Below are 13,746 nucleotides of genomic sequence, written 5' to 3'. Positions count from 1 at the left end.
TTATCATCTCAATAGAAGCAGAAAAAAAGCACTTGACAAAAATCCAATGTCTTTCCATGATAAAAAACACTCAACAAACTAGAATAGGATTTCCTCAACTTGGTAAAGGCCATCTACAAAAACCCACAGCTAACATCACACTAAATGGTGAAAGACTGAATCCTTTCCCCCTAACGTCAGGAACAAAACAAGGATGTCCACTCTCACCACTTCTGTTCAACTTTGTACTGGAGGTTCTAGCCAGTGCAATTAGACAAGAAAAGAAATAAAAGGTATCTAAATTTGAAGGAAGAAGTAAAACTATCTCTATTTGCAGATAACATGATCTTGAAGGATATAAAAATCTAAGGAATCTACCAATAAACAAGTTCAGCAAGTTTGAAGAATACAAGACCAATATACAAAAATAAATTTTATTTCTACACACATGCAATTAACAAGCCAAAATGAAATTAAGAAAACAATTCCACTTATAATAGCATCCATAAGAATAAAATGCTTAGGAATAAATTTAACAAAATAAGTGCAAAACTTATACTCTGAAAACTATAAAATATTGTCAAAAGAAGTTACAGAAGATGTAAATAATTGGGAAAACACCCCATGTTCATGGGATGGAAGGTTTAATATTGTTAAGATGGCACTCCTGCCCAAATTGATCTACAGATTCAACACAATCCCTATCAGAATCCTATCTGAGTTCTTTGCAAAAATTTATAAGCTGATTCTAAAACTCATATGGAGTTTCAAAGAATTCAGAAAAACCAAACATTCTGGAAAAGAAGAATAAAATTAGAGGACTCACACCTGTTGATTTCAAAACTTACTACAAGGCAACAGTAATCAAGAAAGTGTGGTACTGGCATAAGGATAGACAAGTGGATTAATGAAATTGAACCGAGAGTCCAAAAATGAACTCATGTGCCTGGTTTTCAACAAGGGTGCCAAGATCATTCAATGTGGGAAAGAATAGTCTTTTCAACAAATAGCGTGGGAACAACTAGATAGGCACATGCAAAAGAATGAAGTTGGATACTTATCTCATACTATTTATAAAAATTCACTCAAATGAGATCAAAGACCTAAACATAAAAGTTAAAACTATACAACTCTTAGAAGAAAACAGGAGTAAATCATCGTGAGCTTGGATTTGGCAAAGGATCCTTAGATCTGCCACCGAATGCATGAGCAACAAAAGAAAAAATAGATAATTTGGATGTCATTAAAATAAAAAACTTTTGTGTTTTGAAGGACGCCATGAAGAAGTGAAAAGACAAGCACAAAGTGAGAGAAAATATTTGCAAATCGTATATCTGATAAGTGACCTGTGGCCAGAATATGCAAAGAATTCTTACAACTCAATAATAAAAAGACAAACAGCCCAATTAAAAAATGAGCAAAGGGTCTGAGTAGACACTTCTCAAAGGAAAACATGCAAATGGATAATAAGCTCATGAAAAGATGATTTACATCATTCGTCATCAGGGAAATGCAAATCAAAACCATAATAAGATACCCCTTCACACCCACTAGGATGACTAGAACCAAAAAGTTAGATAATAACAAGTGTTGATGAGGATATAGACCCTCATACACTTCTGGTGAGAATGTAAAATAAGGTGGCTGCTTTGGAAAACAATCTGTAAGCTCCCTGAACAATTAAACATAAAGTTACCATATGAAGCAGCAATTTCACTCTTAGGTATATACCTAAGAGAAATGAAAAAAAAAATGTACTCCCCAAAACTTCTGCTCAAATGTTTATAGCAACATTGTTCATAATAATCAAAAGTGAAAGTAACTCAAACATCCATCAACTAATGAATGGATAAACAAAATGTAGTATACCCATAAAACGGAATATAATTTGGCCATAAAAGGAATAAAACTTTGGCACATGCAACAACATGGATGAACCTTGAAAACATTACGCCAAGAGAAGGAAGCCTGTTAAAAAGACTATGTGTGATCCCATACATATGCAATGTCTAGAACAGGCAAACCTATTGAGACAGAAAGTAAGTAAATTAATGGTTGCTTAGAGATGCGGTTGTGGAAGAGAATGGGAGATGATAGCTAAAGGGTATGGGGTTTCTTCTTGAGGTGGTGAAAATATTCTTAAATTTGCTTAAAATTGGAGATGGTTGTGCACATTTTTGAATGTTCTAAAATCCATTGAATTGTATACTTTGGGTAAATTGTATGATATGTAAGTTATAACTTAATAAAAGTGTTAAAAAAGAGAAAAATGACAACTAAATGGAACACATGGTTTGGAACTGGATCTTTCTGCAATAAAAAACATTTTTGGGATGACCGGGGAAATTTGAATATTGTCTGGGAATTAGATGCTGGCCCACATGTATTGATGTTAATTTCCTGAGTTTGATGGTTGCATTTCAGTTATTCAGGAGAACATGCTTGCTTGGAGGAAATGCACACTGAAGTATTTGTTGGTGATGGGGTATCTATCACTGTGGGTAACTTACTCTCAAATGTCCCAGAAAAAAGTTTTTTGCAACTTATCTGTAAGTTTGAGATTATTTCAAAATATAAATACATTTTGTAAAATACCTGATTTAATTTTAAAATGTGAGAGTGGAGATGGAATGTTGGATTCTCAGCAACCACAGGGCACTGACGGCCCGTGATCTAGCCTGCATGTGGTGGGAATAGTGGTGGCGGTGGTGGCATTACCCTTTAGCCGGTTGCATTAGGCCCAACTAATATTTATAAGATTTCCAACTGACATCAATTTGTATGGAATTTGTACTCTAAAACAATAACATTGACTTTGAGAAAGAAAAGGTAATTACTATTTAATACAACAGACGAGGAATAGTTGAAGAAGTCAATTTATTTGAAAAGCAATGCTTCTTTATTGATAGTTACATTTATTAGCAGGGGTCATTAATCAGTAGCCAGTGGAAGGAATCAGCCCACTTTTGAACATGCCGCTAAAAGCCCTTCAGCTCATCGTCTTTCCTTTTGTCAGTCTGGTAACCAGTAAGTGTCAAAGACTCATTTTGTTGAGGAAGACTTTTGAATATTTTCAGATGAATATAATTATTATCACCTACTTGCACCTGAAAGGTAAAAAAAGAAAAAGGAGATTCATTTACATGGATCTATGTTGAGTGAAAGCTCTATAGGCCTATAAGGACTTCACTGCAATAAGCTTTTCTGGAACAGCAATCTTAGACCAGCATTCTTAGACCCTTGGTTTTTATAAACCTACCACCTTATTTTATGAGAGAAAGGGCAGGTGAAAGGCATGGCAAGAGGCATAGGTCCTAGATTTATTTTATTTTATATTTTACTGTAATCTAGGCACAAATGAAAGTCTAGAATTGCATTTCATTTCAAACATGTGCACAGCAAGAAAACAAGTGACAGCCTTTTTTTTTTTTTTTTTTTTGAGGAAGATGAGCCCTGAGCTAACATCTGCTGCCATTCTTCCTCTGTTTGCTGAGGAAGGCTGGCCCTGAGCTAATATCCGTGCCCATCTTCCTCCACTTTATATGCGGGACGCCTGCCACAGCATGGCTTGCCAAGCGGCCGCCAAAGCGGAATGTGTGCACTTAACCAATGCACCACTGGGCTGGCCCTGTGACAGACTTTTTGGTGATTCTGTTTCTTGACTCCCAAATTGGGACATTTTATTTGCTACAAGGTTTGAGAAGGAAGAAGAAAATCAGACTTGTCCTAGAAAGTTTGGGATGCGTGGTTCCCATATCTATGTTAGAACCCACTTTATAAATGCCCACTGGCAGGGCTGAGCAGGGCCCAGGGGGTGGACAGGCTGGTCTCCCTGCTAAAGTAAAGGGATCTTGCTGGAAAGTCATTGGTATGTGACTGAAATGCTAGTTTGGGCATGAATCTGGAACCTAGAAAATCATGGTAAGAATTTCCACCTTTGTTCTTGGTTGAGACGGTAGAAGTTTTATCTTAGAATAATGTTTATGGTGTTCTGATGTCCCTTCCTAACCCAATTTTAACAAATGCCATTTATGAAGTGTTTACTATGAGTCAGGCACTATGATGAATATACATGATTATACATGTATACATTTATATACATGGTTATGTTTACATGATTATACATGATTATATTTACTTATTATTATGGGCCTGGAGAGGTGGAACAATGACAATTTTACAGATGCAGAAGTAGATTAAGAGAGATTAAATCAGCTAATAAGTGACAGAGCCAAGATTCAAATCCAGACTCCAACATCTATGTTCTTTTCACTCGACAGTATAACCTTTTAAAAGCATTTACTCTGTGCCTGGAATAGAGCATCAGCCTTTGTATACATTATTAGAGGCCGCGCAGCCAGTAGTTAAGCACCAGACTGCCTGGGTTTGAATCCTGGCTCTGCTCTTATAGCTGTGTGACCTTTGTTAGTTACCTCACCTCCCCAGGGCTCAAATTCCTCATCAGTAACTCAAGGGAAATGATCATACTTATCTCATAGACTTGTTGAGAGGATTAAATAATACAGGCCCAGTTGTTAGAACTCAGTAATTTTCTAGTTCATTTATTCCTGCAAAGTAGGTTATTATTATCCGCATTGTGCAGAGAAGGGAATTAAGGCTCAGAGAAGATGAGCAGCTGCACTCACACAGATTTTGATCAGTAGAACAAGGGTTCAAACCCCGGACTGTCTGACACCAAAGCCTGCAATCCTTACATTCTACCACCTGCCTCTTGATAGATATTTGAGAAAAAGCAAAGAAAGTCACATCACCAACAACACCTTAAATCTAGAGAGTGGCTCAGAACAGAGAGATCAACAGCTAGATTGCCAGGAAGTAATGAGGGAACTGGGGTCAGTGGCTGTGATCAAATAGGAGAAATTTGATAGTAGAAGGAAAGAGAGAGAGAGAGAGAAGAGACTGTGGTTAAGACCGGGCAGGTTGTCTTAAGGGAAGAAATTTTCGAAATAGTTTTCTGATGAGCTTTTTAAGAAATACATTAGCTGATTAATGTGAAATTTATGCACTTGGATTAATCATAAATTATTAAAATAATAATTCCAATTTTGGTGGAATGTTTCTTATCTGTGAGCAAAATCATTTTTAACTGGAAAACATTCTTTTCTAGCTGTGAAGAAAGCAGATTCATGTGGGCCTTCCAGGGCCTTGTAAGGGCTAGGAGCTCGAATTTGGTAGGACTGGGTTGATCTAGTTATGTAACCCAGTATTGTAATTTTCTCATGCTGAGCTGATAAGCACCACTTATTTTATTTTTTTTGTGCAAACATTTCAAAAAATTTTTATATCTTGCATAGTTAATTGTTTGTTAAAGAGAAATAAGCCAGACTGTGCCCTAGTCAAATGGTTCAGTAAAGATTAAGTGAATATGTTTGAATGTCTGTTGTTATTTATTAAATCAGAATTATCATCTTCTCAGGGGCCGGCCCCATGGCGGAGTGGTTAAGTTCCTGCTCTCCACTGCGGCAGCCCAGGGTTTCGCTGGTTTGAATCCTGGGTGCGGATGTGGCGCCATTCATCAGGCCATGTTGAGGTGGCGTCCCACATAACACAACCAGAAGGACCCACAACTGAAAATACACAACTATGTATCAGGGGGCTTTGGGGATAAAAAGGAAAAATAAAATATTAAAAAAAAGAATTATCATCTTCTCAACACAAAAGAATGAAAATGGCTCCCAAATATCCACGGTTGACTTGTTGAATAGGTTCCCTCTCAATAATGTCACAAGTACTTTCCCCAATCAGAACTGGATCAGTGCATCATTTAATTTTTTAAATATAGTTATAAAATTAATTTTAACAATACTTTAAATGCTCTGCTGCTTTAAACATTGCCTACAGGGTCACAAATTGAATCTACCTATTTGAGTTTCAAAGATTATTATTTAAATTCTATTAAGCGAACTGGTTATTTAAAGAGGAAAGTGGCTTAGATTATTTTCCCAGCTAATGAATCAAATCATTCCATACACCCATTTAATTTAGACACATAGAACTGCAACACTTTGAGGCGGAATAAGCGTCAAGATGGCATCTGGTCCAGCCCCACGCCTTCAGGCTCCCCCTTCACACCATAGCCACAAGCTAAACATTCTCTGAACTGTTATGAAATCTTTTTCTATAAAATTCATGGAAATTAAGTTAAGAATCAATATAAGAAAGCTTTCTAAATTCACAAGAAAAAGACAATATAAATATACCATCATCTGCCAAATTTGAGAGTCTACCATTTGGGAAGTATCATGCTAGGTAGGCATCTTGGTTTAGCACAAGGAGAAGGAATACGTCATATGGTAGGAGTGACAGGGAGTGTCACATAAAGTGAGAAATACATATCTTTAGTGCCAAAGTGGATGTTGAACGCTAACCTTAATGTAGTAATTTGTTCCAGCAACCACTTGAGTTTTATACTCCACAGCTTTAAATTCTTCATAAGTCTGATTTGTTTTTTCTTCAAGTTGTGGTTTAACCTTAAGAGAAAAAAGGAAACAAATTATCAAAGCTGTATTGGACTCCATTTATGTGATTTACAAATCTGGGAACCTCATGTTCCTAAAAGTCCTCAAAGATGATAATGAGATCTATGAGTTATTTTCAATATTTCAAAGAAAGGAAAACACCTATCTTTAATAAGATTATGCAGGCGTGGGGCTGACACCAGGAGGACCAATGAAGACCTGCGTGAGGAGCAGTTAGACTGCACCCTAATCCTTCCTTCTGCCCACTGGAGGACAAGATGTTACCAGTCCTCCACCCTGGCAGGAGGTTGGAGCTTTACTCTTAGCAGAAACTGAGTCAGAGAGATGATTTTCCTGAGGGCAGGAATGCAGGACCCAGGAGGCCCCATGCCTCACTCCCATCTTCATAAGTTTCTGGTGGTGTTAGTGCTTGAGCTATTTTGGAGTTCTGCAGCATGAATCTGCGTGCTTCTGGCTCAGACATTCCCCTCTGGGGCTTAGGCTCTGTCTAGACGCCTCAGTCATTTTCCATTGTTCATCTACTTTCCATCTTCCAAAGTTCTGTCGATATCTCTTTGTCAAAGTGGTGTTTACCTATGTCTTGTTGCCTTTATATTTGTGGGTTTGTGTCCTTTCCCCCCAAATTCTTTCCTATCATTTAGAGGGAAAAGGAAACATATGTGTGTGTTCCATATACCTTGTTTATCGGGAAGTTGCCCCCTGCTCTTCACCAAAGCATTTTATGTGCATACACAGCTTCAGTCAGGCCCCCAGCGCATCTAGGGTTCTCCCGAGGCCACCCAGTCCTTCCCATCAATGGACAGACATTTTGAATCCTTTTCTAATGGTGCCTCTGTTCAGGTACGAGAACTGTTTTCAAAGACATAGACATCTGCAAACTCTGAGTTCTCGGACCACTTTCGAGGACCAAATACTTTATGGACCACTACCTATTTCTCCTGTAATCTTCAGAATAGATGGGAAGAATGTGATTGGTCTCTTGAGATAGAAGATTAAGCTCCAGATTGGAGAAAGGAAGAAGATAAGTAGTGAGAAAAACCAGAAACTGAAAGAGGTAGGATGTATGAGAGAGGGGAGAAAAGTGGACAAGGGTGAGAGAGAAGTTGAGTAAGAAAAAGAGTTACCGACTTATTTCTCCCCTGTCCTAAGACTCTTGAGGCAACACTGGGTACCAGTCTAGTTGTTATCTGAGTTATAAAGGACTAATCTCGACAGTAAACCCAAAATTATCTATTTAAACTTCATTTTACAAATGAGGAACCTGAGGCTGTGAGGAGAACATGACTGCTTAAGGCTAAAAAATTATGAATTATAGTTATTTAAAGTTTAAAATACTTCACCTGATAACTTAAGTATCTGATTTATCTGTTAATAATTATTTGTATTCCTTCTGGTCTCCATATTTTGGTCATTTTTTTTTTTTACCATGTATCAAAAGTTTTTATTTCTATCTGTCCTAGAAATCCATCCAAATCTGTAAACTTTCCACTGTAGCTATGCAAGTCACAAGTCCAGAATTTTCCATGAGAGAGTTGATTTTGAATGTCCTGGTTGGTTTCTGTAAGTGCACTGGCACCTGTCAGACTGTGTGTCCTGGTTTCAGGTTCACTGTACTCATAACCTGTAGCTTTGCTCCCTCATTCCAGGAAAACAGATTTGTATTGGACGCTATGAACCTGGGGTGATGAGACTTAAGCTGAGGAGCAGGAAAAGGGGAAGAGCAGGAAGGAGGGGGTTAGCGAAGCCCTAAGTTTCAGGGGGCAGCTTGTTGCTGAAAGACCCCCCGGGATGGGCGCCAGGAGGGTGAAGGCCAGTGGGAGTGACGGTCTGGAGCCTGGTGCTAAACAGACAGACCTTGAGCTGCACATAGTTGGCTTCCACCTTCCTCACCTGCCATGCATGGCGGTAGCTGAAGTGCTGGTGGGAACGAGGTGGATTTGTCGCTTGGGCCCCAGCCAGCGGAAGGATGCTACCAGGGAGGAGCACCTGGTGAAATACATTTACCCCAGAGCTGTTCAAGAATTTCTTATTGCTGCAGAGCACCAATCTTGGTGAGATGTTAATTCTCTGGGATCTGAGGATTCGAGCCATGCTGAGCCCAACACCCTGGTGTGTCCCACTCTGTAATCATTCTGCATAAATATTTGGGCTATGCATAATTTAGAAAAGAATGAGTAGAAAGATAATGGTGGCATCTTCAATGGGCTGTACTTGGGGAAGTTTTACAGAGTGAGGAAGGAAAGTTTGGGAAGTACATGAAAGTACAGTAGGGCTGGTGAGAGGTGACTTGTGGATATTTGTCATCTATGTTTTGAGGGAAGTGGGAAGTTTGGGGCAAGGCATCCAGAATGCAAGAAATGATGGCACCTGGCATAAGAGAGAAAGGGCTGGCTTAAGAAAAGAGGACAGAGTCTTAGGCTGGAGGGAGGAATGAGATCAGTAGGGGATAAGTAAATCGGGGTGTTCTCACACCAGATGACTGTGATCTTCTAAGAGAAGGGACTGAGACACCAGCTGGAGGGGCCCTGGGGATGGGAGGGATGGAGAAACTGAGGAGAGAGAAGGTCCAGATCCACCTCTGTGGGGTTTCTAGAAAAGGACCAGAAAGGATCCTTTTGGATCCTTTGACTGAAAGGATGTTCTGGCAGCCCTGTCGGGGTGTTACTGTTGTGGTTGCTTGCTGGCATGAATTTAATGAATTTGTAATGGGTGAGTTTTCTGTGGTTCTGCATCTTCCTTGAGCAAAGTTCTCTGAACCTGGAGCAGAAGCTGAGGAGGAAGTGGTGGCAGTGGGAGTGATCTCTAATTGAGGATTGGAATACAGAAGCTTACAGGGTCATGGAAATCAGGGGTGGAGGAGTATATGAAACCACCCATCAAGGAGTCAAGCTGGATGATGATCGAGTGGGCCTAGGCATGTTCTGATGAAGATGGGAGGTACTGGTAATCACACATGAAGGATTCTGGTGTGGCTGAATGGCAGGTTCTCTGCCACAGGTGTGGCAGTGGAAGAGGTGACTGATGAGGAGGCTGAAGTCAGAGAGAACACAAATTTGTGGATGAGTGAGAGCCATGATATGCTAAGCTCCAGGGTGTGCCCATGATGGTATGCACATGAGGTGTTTGTGTGGTGTCCTGGCAGACGAAAATTGTGATCTGTGTATGCCAGGAATGGTATTCAGCAATCAGATTTAACTTAGAGAGGTGTGTGTGTGTGTGTGTATGTGTTTTGTGTGTAAGCATCTGTGAATGTGTAATAATAGCTCTTATTTCTAAAAATAACTATTGAAATAACACTTCTTTCCCACACATAAACATACTCAGAATTCTCATCCAATGGTTTTTTACATATGATGTAAGATAAAGGATCAGCAATAATGATTCGGAGTCTTTTGCTGGTAGGGCCATTCATTTGGTCTTTAATTACACATATCATGGCTTTTCATGGATGGGGCCATGTATGGCTCTTTATTTCCTGTTTGTATCTCTTATCTCCAATCTGTTTTATAAATTTCCCTGAGGGCAGGGACCATCTTTATATCCCTTCTCTCCCTATAGCAATTCACATAGTACTGTGTACACAATCAACATTTTCTAAATGAAGAGACCAGGGTTGTTTTCCTACATGATAACTTGTCTCCCCAAATAGGAGAGAGGATGGAAGAGGGGTATAGCAAAGACCCTCAACGAATATAGAGAATCTTGGATGAGGGGATTTCTTCCACGTGAACTCTAGACTCAAGTACCACTAGCACCCTTTAGCACATGATACACAATTACCCTCCAGTCTCTTTATCTTCAGGATGGGGAAACTTTTCTTCTGCTTTCAAATACGTTCAAGTCTTCTCAACCTCAAGCCGTTTGGTTGACTTTCCTCTCTTTCTCACCTCATCCAACATCCCTCTTTCATTTTGATGTCGAATTCTTTGAGCCTGTAGTTATGATTTTCCTTGAGGCTTTCTCCTATCTATGTGCTGACCTTCCCCCTCCTGGCCCTCCCTCCCTAATGGTATTCTTCCTTCAGTTGGCATTCCACTAAGAAGCTCCCTGACAAGGACAGTGAAGGCTGATCAACTTCAGCTCCTCTAAGAATATCTGCATTTGACGTGTGATTTTTAAAAACAGAAATACATCAAAATATCAAAGAAACAAAACTACAAGGTAAATGACAGGTAGTGGTGGTCTTTCCTGAGACCCCCTCAAATCACACTAGGTGTGTGATTACCAGTACCTACCCATTTGCCTGGCCCTGCCTGGGGACCTAACTAATTCTATAATCTTGGAGAAGGTGTTGATTAAATTTCCTCACCTCAAAGTGGTTATAGAAATACCTGCCTCTTGGGGTTGTTTGTGGAGGAATAAATGACATAATTGATGTGAAAGTGTTTCCTAAACTATAAAGTGCTTCCTAAGCTGACCATTCCTCTATCTTCCAACGCTTAATTGGGAATTGTCCCCTAGGGCTCTATTTTAACACCGGAGCTGCTGAAGTACCCACACAGCAACTATACACCTCAAAGTAAGGAGGTGTGACAAGCAATCTCTAATGTCCTTCCTGGTTCAAACCCTATGATTGTGAGGAAGTACTTAGCTGGAGTTTGCTTTATATTATGTCCCAGATAGCTTGACTTCCCTAAATGGACTGTGAACTCCGGGAGGGCAGGGGCCATGTCTTACAGTCCTTATGTATCTTCTATGACATTTAACAGAATGCTGGACACCTAAGAGATACTCAAGAAATGATCCATTGGTGTTCATTTCCCATATTGATTTAAATCTGAGGCTAGCTGCTTGCACAGAGAAGGCAAGTTTGTCACATCGTCTCCCCCCAGTATATTTCCCTTACCCCACATCTCCATGTTCCTGTCACTGCATGGTGGAAAAGGCAGGGAGTCAACAATCTGGAGATAGGCTAGCTTCTTAACTAGGTGGTTATTAACTTCTCTGAATCTGTTTCATCATCTGAAAAATGGACACGATGCCTTCCCTCCCTGTCCCAGGGATTATGAAGATCAGATGAGAGGTCGGATGGAGGACAAGGCTTTTGCAACTGCAAAGCCCCTTTCCGCAGTGAGGTAGCTACTGTTAATCCCTATCTCTCATTCTACCTCTCTGACAGGGCTGGAGCCTGAGGTAAGCATCAAGAAACACACTTTCAAGTTAATTTTATGATTTAGGATGTGACACACAGATGGGTGTTATTAACAATGCAAGGCCCTTCTGATAGCTTCTTAATTAAAACAATTATTCTTGCTAACCAAGATAGGCTTTTTAAAAATCATTAAAATTTTTTATAAAAAAAAAATCATTAAAATTTTCTGCACCCTCTCGGCTTCAAATCTCTGGTCTTCCCCATCCGCTGTACAACTCTGGTCCCTGGAGACTCTCAGAGGGATTTCCAGGGTCAGGGACGATTTCAGGCAAAAATTCCAAGTAAACAATGGTGATGCCTCACCTATGCTTATTTCTTTCCCGTTTTCAAGTTATTTTTATTCACATTATCTCATTTAGTCCTTACAGCTCTGAAACCAGCAGGGTGAGAGGTGTTATCTTCATTTCACAAGTGAAATTGAGAGTTTCTCGCAGCGCTCTGATTTTAGAAAGCCCGACTCCCATAGGCCTCTTAGGATATCAAGCATCTCTGGTTCTGTAGACCAGTGAGGTCATGGACTGCAGCATGGGCATCACCGGGGAGCGGGCTAGAAATGCAGAATCTCAGGCCCACCCCAGACCTACTGAGTCAGAATCTGCATTTTAACAAGACCCCCAGGTGATCCATGTGCACATTCAAGTTGGAGAACACGGACCTGACACAGGGATTCAAATGAAGGTAATGATCACTTACTATTATCTTCTCCAAGAAAAGAAAACTTCCAAGGTATTTATTTTGTTTAAAAGGGACTCTTGAAAGGGAAATATTTAGCCGCCAAGAATGAGCGGTAGAATTCTAGGCATCTGATCTCTTGGAGAGCTTGCCAGTGCCCTAACGTGGAGGACACCATCTCTTCCAGTTCCGCGAGAAGCTGGTCTTACTTGCTGAACAGTGTCATAGGATGAAGTTTCGGAGAGAAGAAACAAGAAGCCATGATACAAGAAAAAAGCGCAATAATTTACAAACCTAAAATAGTAATTTATATATATTTTCTTTTCATAAAATACGCAATATAATAACTTTTTATGATATAGGTGATAGCTAATCAAACAACGCAAAAAAATGTATCAACTTGCTAAAAACATTAAGAGTTCTATCCTCACCATAATGAGTTTTGGAATCACCATAGACTATGTCACTTCTCTGCTAGTTTAATCATCTTCTAGATACGAAAAGACTCAAACATTGTTTACCTAGTCAAATTTGTAGGAAGCTTGTAAGTGGATTGCCTTTACAATATTGTTCTTTATTCAACCCAATTAAAAAAATTTCCCTGCAGTGCATTTAAAGTCTAGTTGGTCAAATTGTTAACGACCTCAGACTTTAGTTACATGTTGGCTCCGCTTAGTGAGATTAGAAAAGTTCCATCAGAAAGTGAATTAGTAACCCTGGAATCCTGCGTTGTAAGAACTTTAGAGATGAGCCAGTACAAATCCTTCTTCTACAAATGGGGAGACAGGGTCAGAGAAGGGATGTGGTTTGCTCAAGATCACTCTCACAGTTGACATTATCAGAAGTTTCATCTGAAAAAAGTTATAGTTGTAAGGAAGCCTGAACAAAAACACACATTTCCCAATGTTCTGGTTTTCATGAAGTTCACCCACATGCTTAACATGGGGCCAACCTAGGAACCAAGATTTTGAATTAAACCTTTTCACGGGATAAATCGACTCACCCTATCAGCAATCTCCTGGATTTCTGGAGTGGCAGGTCTGGCTTCAGTTAACCCTCCAGCCATCCCTCTAGACATCATTTTGCCTAACTGCTTCTTTGCGGGGCTCGATGCTGGAGCAGAAGTGGTCAGGTAAGTGTGCAGACTCCGGTTTTTATAGAGGGTGTTGCTCATAAGCTCCGCCTACAGACTGTTTTATTTTCCACAAAGAGCAAAAAGGCACGGGGGAATGGAGTAGGCCTTGAGGCAAGTTTTCTTGCTTCCTCAACAGAATGTGCTGACAGGAATTTGGAAGAATGAGGGGCTCAGGGTGAGTAAATGGGAGTACACAGGAGTCCCTCTGGGACAGGAGTCAAACTCCCCCGCCTGCTCTTTGACGATGGTTCCACCCTGCTGCGTCTCAGGGAGGAAATCTGAAGCCACAACCAGAGTTTCCCAATATT

At 40.0% G+C, this 13,746-nt stretch overlaps 1 protein-coding gene across 1 annotated transcript; it reads right to left on the bottom strand.

Annotated features, from left to right (window-relative positions):
- Positions 1 to 2,839: 2,839 nt before the first annotated feature.
- On the bottom strand, positions 2,840 to 13,427 carry CSTA (cystatin A). Its single transcript, XM_046657674.1, has 3 exons — positions 13,307 to 13,427; positions 6,369 to 6,470; positions 2,840 to 3,086 (listed from the first exon to the last, which is right to left on the bottom strand). Exons 1-3 carry the CDS (start codon positions 13,382 to 13,384, stop codon positions 2,958 to 2,960), a joined length of 309 nt encoding a protein of 102 aa, XP_046513630.1. The 5' UTR covers positions 13,385 to 13,427; the 3' UTR covers positions 2,840 to 2,957.
- Positions 13,428 to 13,746: the final 319 nt, after the last annotated feature.

Source organism: Equus quagga, chromosome 4 (assembly GCF_021613505.1).
Source record: "Equus quagga isolate Etosha38 chromosome 4, UCLA_HA_Equagga_1.0, whole genome shotgun sequence".
In the NCBI taxonomy this organism is placed as follows: Eukaryota; Metazoa; Chordata; class Mammalia; order Perissodactyla; family Equidae; genus Equus; species Equus quagga.
Note: the sequence above shows the minus strand (reverse complement) of the source record. Positions and strands in the feature narration are given on the sequence as shown.

Coding starts and splice junctions, on each gene's coding strand:
- CSTA (XM_046657674.1), bottom strand. CDS start 13,384: ATGATGTCTAGAGGGATGGCTGGAGGGTTAACTGAAGCCAGACCTGCC. Junction 6,471..13,306: donor TCCAGGAGATTGCTGATAGG/GTGAGTCGATTT, acceptor TTTTCTCTTAAG/GTTAAACCACAACTTGAAGA. Junction 3,087..6,368: donor GAACAAATTACTACATTAAG/GTTAGCGTTCAA, acceptor TTTACCTTTCAG/GTGCAAGTAGGTGATAATAA.